General features: G+C 45.7%; 1 protein-coding gene across 2 annotated transcripts in view; it reads left to right on the forward strand.

Moving 5' to 3' along the window:
- Positions 1-6025, forward strand: part of SLC35F3 (solute carrier family 35 member F3) — a 163331-nt gene extending 157306 nt beyond the window's left edge. For both annotated transcript variants that reach the window (XM_036380249.2, XM_036380250.2), the window contains 3 exons: positions 1501-1693; positions 3223-3312; positions 4358-6025. In XM_036380249.2, the coding sequence (XP_036236142.1) occupies positions 1501-1693; positions 3223-3312; positions 4358-4602 (528 nt within the window). In that variant the 3' untranslated portion in view covers positions 4603-6025. The remainder of the gene's footprint in view (positions 1-1500; positions 1694-3222; positions 3313-4357) is intronic.
- Positions 6026-10033: the final 4008 nt, after the last annotated feature.

The raw sequence follows: 10033 nt of genomic DNA on the forward strand, positions 1-10033 counted from the left end.
CCTCAGCACAGTGCTGCAATGCTTTTTGCTCACATTTTTAAGATCAGACCATCTCTTACATTAGGAAAGTCAGGAAGTTTCATACAGCTCATTACTCTAATAGACCCTTTCCTTGCAGGACCAGAGACATGGCCCACTAGACCGGAGGAAATAAAGGCTAGAGCCTAGGTGTGTTCCCTTTCCCATGACACTGCCACTCTTTCTGGGAATGGGAGTCTCAAGGCTGCTCCACCAGAGCCTGTGCACAGAGGGTGGTGGTGGCAGTGCCAGCAGGGTGTTACTCTGCAGTGTGCTCTGCGTGCCAGGACAGGTGAAGCTCTGCAGCTTGTTGTGCAGCACATGCTGCTGCCACCCTGCTCTTGCTTTCCAGAGTCTGGCTCGGTTCCCATGAGCTGTGTGTGCCAAAGGGGCAGGCAGATCTGCAGGCAGACACATCTCACCACGTGCAGCAGAGCCCATCTGGGGTAGGAGGATAGGTCGAGGGGGCCCTGCTGGATGCAGCACAACACCTGTCCTCAGGTGGCACATGAGGAGTAAGTGGCTTTTGGGACATTTTGCGCCATAATGCAGAGCAGCAACCCAGCTGATGGGGTTGGGATGGGGGGAGTGGCAGAGCCCTGCTAGCATGGCAGCCCTGCAGCCCTGCCTGCTCTGTGTAGGCAAAGGAGAGAACTGACACTGGTGAGGGGGACTGCCAGTGCTGCACAAACCACTCAGTCACAGTCCATTGGCTGTCCTGGTCTGCAGCCAGCAGCAGAGGAAAACTGTTCCCAAACCATGGTATCCAAGAGAATCTCTGCAGCTCTGTGGTGAAAACCAGTGCAGACTCCAGACAGGACATGTCCACAGGCAGTCCCCAGCCACAGATGGGCTGCTCAGAGCTTCATTTCTACTGGGTGGTTTTTTTTTTTTTCCTTTTCCCACTAACAAACCAAAGCTTTTAAATCCCTCCCTGCAGTCTCATTGCCCAAGTTGCATCTGCACTCTGGGCTGTGGGGCTGCTGCTCTGCTATCTGCCTCCTGGAGATGAGTTCCCAGGAGAAGGTGGAAGGACAGCCAGTCAGCATGGACTGTGCTTGTCCAAAGGCCTGGACCAGTGATGTCTCATGCAGGGAGATTCTTCATCTGGACTGCTTCATCTCCTCCCTCTGCCCTGCTCCATGGTCTTCTTAATGTCAAGTTTTCTGGAGGTGAAAGAGTGAAGGGTCTAAGCTAGGGCTGAAGGGTCTAAGTTAGGGTTAGTGACCTTTCCTTTCAGGACAGGCACAGACAAAGGTGCTGAATGCCCTTTCTGCATGGGCTCAGTTGGCAGCTGCTCCTGCCTGTGTTCCAGGGGTGCCAGGAGCATGAAGGCTGGGCCACACAAGCTGCTCACCACAGTTCCACGAGCTGCCATCCCAAGTGTCTGGCAAGCATCACTGCATAGGTGCCAGAACAGAACACCAGCCCTCCAGGGATGCTGGTGCAAGAAAGTTAAACCCATGTCTTTTCCTCTTTTAGGTTTTATTCAAACTTCTTTTGGGCAGTGCTAAATTTGGAGAAGCTGCCTTATTCCTGTCTGTGTTAGCTGTCTTCAATGTCCTCTTCGTTACCTGTATTCCTGTCATCCTTTATTTTACCAAAGTGGAGTACTGGAGCTCTTTTGACATCATTCCTTGGGGGAACCTCTGCGGATTTTCAATTCTCTTATTGAGTGAGTAGATGGGGGAGCTCTCACACTGCTGGGGGTGGAGGAGGGTGCCAGAAACTGGCCACTGGTGGAAACTGCAAGCCTCTCCTGTATTGGAGCTGTTTTCCCTTCTCAACTTAATTATTAACTTGAGAAGGCCCATTCCTAGGGCCAAGGTAGACCTTGCTTCTGCTATTATTACCACACCAAAACACAGTGGATCTCTTTAGAAGGGACTGTGGAACTAAACTGTAAAGCTTGTCCTAACTCCTACTCATGAACTCTGTGTGACAGAGACAGGTAACACTTGTCTGGGCTGTGATGGAAACAGTCCTGCTGGGAGGGCATTATCTGGGGCTCATCAGCATCCCCACAGCAAGGAGCTTAGGCCAGGCCTGACAAGGCCAGACTCCAATGCCTCTGCTGCCTGGACTAATTGCTACTCCTAAAGAGGAGGAAACTTTTGAAAATGTAGTGTTGCACAGTGGTGGAAATTTTGATAGGTGGCAATCCTCTCTTCTGCTGCCACTGCTGTGTCACCAAAGGAGCCCAGAGGGGAGGGATGCCAATCTAAGTTTTAAAGTTCTTAAAGTTTTCTAAGTTTACCAGAAACATGATGTTGTCCATTGTTAAATTGATGTGTTGACTTACTGCCACAGTTGGTCCCTACACTGGATGATGGAATCCCCTCTCCTAAAACATTATTTTCCACTGAAATAGCGCTTCTCTACCCCTGTCTTGAGTCCCAGCTCCTTTTACCCTGAACAATCACAACTCCAGAAATACCTCCAGGTTACTTATCAGTGGACTCAGAGGAAGTTGTCTGTAAGAAAGTGGTGCAGAACTTGGCAAGCAATCCCTGGTGTGTGCAATACTTGGGTACTACTGGAAGACAGTCAAAGCTCCAGCTCCCAACAAGCTCAGTATTGGCAAGGCTCTCCTGACTCTGCTAAAGCTGATCACCTTAAAACAAGGGTGAATTTGATCCAAAGCAATTATTAATTTGTCATGAAACACCCCACAAACTGTGTATGGTATTACAATGGACTGATATTATAATCATTCCGTAGTAATGATAGTATAATTTAATTGTATGAAATTATATTTAGCAAGTTCCTGCCTGGAAGAGGGTTAGATTTACAGCATCTTCCACCTGCAACTGGAGGCAGCTTTTCTATAGAAAAGCACCCAGACAGAAGCTCCTGTTCAGCTGAAATCTCCCAGATGAAGAGTGTTAAGTCTTTCCGCAGGGCCAAGGGGATCACTGGATCAGTATGAAGAGTGATGTGCACATGATGCTGAGAGACAGGCTGTACCCAAAATCCAGCCTGATCCTGCCACTGGACTCCAGAGGGATACAGAGCTCCCCAGAAACAGCAATGTCTCAGGCAGGTGGCCATGCAGCAGACTGAGCTTTGTCCTCTTCAGGATAAACAACAGAAGCTGATGTACCCTTCATTTGAACAACAGAATAATAAAGGATAAGTGTTTCAAGTGACATTCCATCTGCCTAATTTCACTGTACTAAATGGCATTTTCCTTTTCTTCACCAGCATTCAATATTCTACTAAATTTTGGGATTGCTATTACCTACCCCACCTTGATTTCTCTTGGAATTGTACTGAGTGTCCCAGTGAATGCAGGTAAGATTTTCTGTCTTTTGCATCTTAATTAATACATTAAATCTGTGGCCTTTCAAATACACAGCAGGGATGAAAGAAAATAGATTTATTAAACATGTTTTGCACCTTCTCTCAAAGACTTACAGAGATGACACTGATTAAAAATTTATTCTTTATGTGTTAATTTTGTGTTATGTAATATTATATGAATATTCATAATCCCTAAAATTGGTTTTTAAATTACTGTCCGAAGAAGCCTGCATACTGAAAAACAAAGTCGATTTGAAGACATTCATCTCTGGGCTGGAATAAAAACCCCTGGATAAAGCAGAAATCAGTTCTTAATGATGTCTTCAAGACAGGCTTAACACTAAATTCAAACAAATATAATTGCTTACATTTTAGAGCAGATAAGTAATAGTAACTGTGCTTGCCTTGGTAAATAACACTGTGGGTGTTTACCAAGAACACTGGACAGTTCAGTTTTGGACATGGCCTGGTACATTTTTCTGACAGTTTTTCTGAAATTTAGTGAAAGCCAAGAGACTGCAGAGTCCGAGAGGGCTGAGCAGGGGATGGCAGACACAATCCCAACCTAAAGCAGCTCCTAAAACCCAGCATGCTCAGCTGGTGCCACGGTGCAGGTGGCAGCTCCCAGCTTCACACTAACTAAGTGCACACAGAGCTGGGCACTGCTCCGGTAGATTTGCTGCCCGAAGGTGTGATCCCTCCAGAGTGTGTGGATGGCTCAGCTTGGGCAGGGTCTCTTACTTCACAGGGCACTCAGGGTAACAAGAAAAATTTGCAATCAGGAGCTGCTGTGCAGGGAAGGGAAATGCCCTTTTCTCTGTGTCCCTGCACCTCAGCAGGAGTTCATGTGCTATCGGTGGACGTACCCTGCTGTGTGCTCAACCAGCAGGAAAGAGTGCCCTTGCCATCACTGCCTCCATGGCCATGTTCTCCCACCACAGCCAGCCCTCAGAGCTGGGCAGGTGAGGGGGAGGGAAGGGGATACTGTCCTAATGCCTTTTCCCATGTAATAACACCCATTCAATATCCCACACAGTTGTTGATCACTACACCAGTGAAATTGTCTTCAATAGTGTCCGAGTCATCGCCATCATCATTATTGGCCTGGGCTTCCTCCTGCTGCTCTTGCCAGAGGAATGGGATGTCTGGGTAATAAAGCTCCTCACACGTCTTAAAGTCCGGAAGAAGGAAGAAATTCCCGAAGGGAATGGAGACATTGCTTCAGGACTGCCTAATAAAAGCCGGAGAACTCGCCCTTCCATGTCATCCTTTGCTCATTAAATGCTCTTTTTACCAAAACTTTGTGGTTAACGTTATATATGATGATGCAAAGGTCTTTTCTTGGGAAGAAGCACACCTGTCCAACACGGTGTACATATCTGTACAGTTTTGATATGATCACCATCTAAAGCATCAAGTCTTGGCATGTCCAGTTTGCTTGTACTTTTTTCACATCTGAACTTTCACTTAAGTAGTACACTGAAAAAAACTGCAAACCAAGAACCTCTCTTCTCTTTTTAAATGAATGTAATATATAGTCAAAATATATTTGCATAGGTTATTTTAAAGAATGACTTTCATGAAAAGCAGGGCAGACATTTTGAACATTAGGTACTGAATGATGCATTGCACACTGTGATTTAAAAGAAACAAATGCTATGCTACATCACATGTTTATTTTTGACCAGAGCTGTACTTTGAAAGTTTTCAAGGAGCAAAAAAAAGGGAATTTTTTGGGGGATGGGAAGAGGGGGGGAAGAGCGGAAGGAAGATTTAGAAATCACTCTATGTAGATGAGCGCATGTTGCGCTGCAAACAGGGAAAATCCAAGCGCAAAAAATGCTTGCACTAAAGCATAGAGAGAAAGCAGTCTAGAGCCCAAATCTCCTTATTCTGCGAATGACTGTAGTCCACGTTTAAAATCATGCAAGAGAAATCCAGTGCCTTCTACAGAACTCTTGTCTTTATCCACGCAGAACCAGGTCCTGCTGCGAGGCACTTGCAAAGGCAGGGCTCAGGTTTGTGGCCCCGAAGGACCCCAAATTCCCACCGCCACCGGGACGTGCCTCCCACGCACGCCGTGGCTCCTGTGGGAGCGTGGGGCCCAGGGCACTGCAAGGTCGGGCGCAGGAGACCTGGTTCTCTTCTCACTTCACAGGTTTTACCCCTGTGCGGAGCTGCGCTTGATCAATGCCAATGTGGGGAAGGGGAAATTTCGGTCACGTGTGGGACAACCGACGGAAAATGATCCAAGGGGCTGGCAAGAGCGTGGTTGCTGATGTACAGTCTGAGAGCATGGACTAAGGGGGTGAATCGCCAGTTGCTTTTACTCCATAATTGTGAGTGTTAAGAGTTAAAAATGTAAGATATTTACATCAAATGTAACACTTTTTATGAAACTTGTAAGCACCAGGATGTTTACTTACGCGATTTTGGTTCGCCATTAAATTTCTATCTGTGATAGATCACATGCTATGTAAAAAGGGGGGGAAAGGTTATAGTTTACTATTTTTGAAGTTTACATTGTTGCATACAAAATTAAAAGTGTTCTTTTGAACTGCTGCCATAGCCTAAGGTCCCTGCTGCCACTGAGGTCCTCTTTGTCTCAGGCAGGGGTGGCATCCACTTCAAAACATTTTAGCAAATCAACTTCAGATTCCATTATCTGTTTGGCAAAGCTAAATAATAAAAGATTTTAAACTCAGCCTCAGTCAATGCTATTCTTTTCCTTCTCTTGACTAAACCTTTACTGCAGTTCTCCTGTCGCTGGTATTTGGCCAAAGAGATCAAAAGGGAGAGACACAATCAGCAAAGCAACCGAGGCTGCATCTCATGGCACTGCCAGCCCGTCTGCCCAAGACAGCAAGGTCTGCTCTACACTACCTGGACAAAGCCATCCAGAGGGATGCTGTTAGGCATCAGTCAGGAAACAGACATTCAGCAGAAGTAGACCAAATGAAAAATTGATCTTTGAATGCATCAGTGAGCAGCCATATGTCCATATGCTAACAGGTACTTGGGGCAGCGTGTGGGACATGAATTTGTACATTAATAACCAGGCCCTAGTCCAGGCTGTATGCTTGTACCCACCATTTTGCTTGATGACCAGACATTAAAGACTTGCTAGCAGAGATTGCACCCCTGTATTTTTATATTTCTTTGGAAAGAGGAGGGTAAAGGCACACAACAGAAGCACAGGTACAAATCAAATAACTGCACTGAAGGGCACACATAGAGACTTGACCTCAGAACTCCCAGATTTAAGTTTATTCCATCTTCAGACAAATTATTTTGTCATTCTTGAGGATGTCATCCTCCTCAAGTCTCCTCTCAGAGCAAGGCCTGAGAAGAATATATAAACAGTCCTTCCATTTTCCATAGTTCCAGAAAGTGGCATCTACTGTGATCTCCACACTTCATTTTGTTGTATGTTTGATGCAGTCTGTAAGTATTCAAGAGGGTCCAAATGCCCAAACTGCAACTAATATGTGTTTTTAAACAAAAGGGAAGCAGGTTTTTTAGCATTCAGTATGGACTGTGGGGGAATTTATGCACCAGAATGGAGAGCAGCATTAGTAAAACTCTGATTTACCAAATGCAACTAAGTCATTGCTTCTGTTGGCTCATCCTTCCTGAGAACAGGCTAAACACATGCAAGGGCTGGGACTTCAAACAGCACTTCGTGAACCATCTCTCTTCTGAGTGGGAACTGTGCAAACTGGATTTCCGCACGTGAAACAATTCTGAGCAAGCCATGCTAACCAGACGGAAGGAGCTACATTTCTTCAGGCAACACCTTGCCCTAAGCATAAACACCTGACTTGACAGTAAGCCACTGGGTAGAAAAACCTTCCAGACAGTGAAGTCCAGGATGTGATTAGGAGAACAAGAATGCAGCATGTCCATATGGTATGTGTGCACATCTCTAAGTGCCAAAGCATTGCAGGCCTGAAGCTGAGGAATGAAAAAACCTGGAGTTGTTGTCTTTCGCCAGAAGGACAAGCCAGAGCAAACCCCTCTGAAAAGGCATTAGATGTAACTGGGCAACCCTTCAGGTGAAGACAAGATTGAGCTCCTGATCACAGACTGTGAAAGGATGCTCAGGACAAATTCAGTGCCTTGGAGAGGAGGGCTGAGCTGTGGCAGACTCTCCTGCTTGCCCTCAGAAGCCAAAGCACTGTGTGCAATCCCTGCAGCAGCCTGTGAGTCAGACCCCACACTGCCCTGCAGGGCTGTACCTGCTCAGCAGCACAGAGCCACACAAGCCTGGAATTAGCACTTTCAGCCCACCATTGGCCACCTTGAACCTCCTCCTTAGGTAGAAGTGCAGGTCCCTCCAGCATGAGGCTTCTTCAGGTGCCTCTGAAGCTGGTCTCCTGCATCATCATTGTGCATCTCCTGCCCTGACAGAGCACCGCTCGCCACAAGTGTGCACATTTGTTCAAGGACTGACCTGGACTGGCAACTGCCTGCCCCAGCTTAGGGCTCAAGTGTCCAGTAACAAGTGTCCAGTGGGCTTGTTATAACAGCAATTTGAGAAAACAAATCTCAGAAAAGCAAATAGCATTAGCAGACCTCACTGCAGCTGCTGGCTTTCAGTGCTGCAGAATACAGCAGTGAGAAGGCACAGAAGTCCCCCTCCTGCCTTCTGTGCCTTTGTCCTTGTCCTGTTGTCTCCTGCTGCTAACTTTATAATAATTTTTAATTGCAACTCTCCACAGCAACTGCATGAGCCTTTTATCAGCACATGGGTCAGAGATGAGCTTATTTTAAAAAGCTTTTCCTGATCTTCTCTCTAGAATGGTTGTGTTCATATCAGTAGTCTTCAGAAAAGAGCCACGAAGGGCAGATCCAACCACAGTAAGCAACAGATGAACAAAAGACACTGAAACCAGTATGTAGCTTAGCTGTTTTGGGAGCTGAGGCTAGACTAGCAGGACCTGTAGATCACCAAGTTCTGGGGCTTAACTGATGTTTCCTGTAAGCTCAGGAACAAATTTCCCATCAGAGCTGTGAGCTCAGGAAAAAATCTCTCACCCCCAGCTCTCCAGAGCGGTATAAAACAAGACCAGTGCAATATTGAGCTGGTCAGAGTTAATAAAGATACTGTATCTTCAACTTACAGAGAGGGCAACATGACCAGGCTGACACCGTTCCTGGTCAAAAAACTTGCCTGCTACGGTGTCTGCAGGCCCAAAAAGAAACAGAGAAGTGAAGGTTTCCCTGTGCAGCAAGTGAACATGAAAGCCTAGATGGATATGCATAGCTCTGCATCATATTCCAAATAAACTCACAAATGGGCGCAAGTGAAACAAATGGAAACACCCTCCCCTTCACTGAAAAGGATGTGGACTCTCCAGCCCTTCAGAAGCCCTAGGAACAGCACCAGCCACCTTGCCTTGGCTGTGTGGGCTCAGGCAGCAGCCTGGGACTGGGAATTTCTTCAAGGAAGGGGGAAAGAAAAGCAGCCAGAAAGAATGCAGCTCATGTGAAGCAGAAGCACATGAGAGCTGATGATAGAATCAGAAATAAATGCCTCTTGTGAAACTCCTTCCAGGGCCAGATGCCCACCTGCCCATTGCAATGGACATTTGAAGAAATGGAATCTGCACATGCTGTAATGCCATAAATACAGCGAGTTCAGCTCTAGGTCCCCTGCTTGTACTGCAGAAAGGATGGAGCCTTCAAGGCCTCCAAACCTGAGCTATTCTTGGTGAAGGCCAAGGCTGAGAAGCTGCTTTCACAGTCCAGTCCTCATGCAAGCCCTCTGCAGAAACTGCCTGCAGAAATGGATTTTGATGCATGAATTTAATTACCTTATAATTATTAAAAGAGAAGCAATCAGATTCTCTTCTTTAGCTGGCATATTCTAGGGCATTTCATATATCTGAACTTTATGCAGAAGTCCTGAACATTAAAAAGGAAGTAAGAAAAAAAAGAGCATAAAGATCTTATGACCTGTAGCCTAAAAACCTTCTAAGGGGAAATCAAAGTATTAAGGACAGGACCAGTAGCTCAAAGTAGTGTTTCTGAAAATAATAAACCTTATACTTTTCTTTTCTACCTGAAACTTTGTTGGGGGGTCTTCATATATGCAGAAGATCATTTTAAAGGTGGCAATTAGTATTTATCTGGGTATTTACAGATATACTAGGAAACAAACAACCTCTCAGAAGTGAAGAGTGGAACTTCTAAGCAGAGTTACAATTCTGGAAAAGGCTTAAACAAGGGAGGTTATGGGGCTCACATTAGCAATGTACTTAGGAACCTGTCATACGCAATTTTTCTACAATGACCTAGAGACAGTTCTTTAATCCTACTGCTGAAGCCGATGATCCCTTCAGAAGAGAATTTTCCAGCACTTTATCCACAGGTTTCCCTCCTCTTCTAGATTCAGTCCCCCTAACTCCTCAAGATAGCCATCAGTGCATTGATTGGGAACAACAGCAATCAAAGAGCTATTTTGCTGTTTGGCTACATGACAGTGACAGATCCCCTCTCAGTGTTAGTCTCTTGAGTCAGTAAAAAAGTAGTATCAGTAAAGGGATTTTTGACCAATCATTTGACAAATCAGTGACCAAGAAGACTGACCTCAGCACAGCTCCTTTGGTAATCTCCTTTTGAACAGCAATTTTTTCCTGCTATTTTCTGCCTCACTACTCAGTTATTAAGCCACAAGAAAATGTCCTTTTCTCTACAGTAGCATCATTTC

The sequence above is a fragment of the Molothrus ater genome, chromosome 3 (assembly GCF_012460135.2).
Source record: "Molothrus ater isolate BHLD 08-10-18 breed brown headed cowbird chromosome 3, BPBGC_Mater_1.1, whole genome shotgun sequence".
In the NCBI taxonomy this organism is placed as follows: domain Eukaryota; kingdom Metazoa; phylum Chordata; class Aves; order Passeriformes; family Icteridae; genus Molothrus; species Molothrus ater.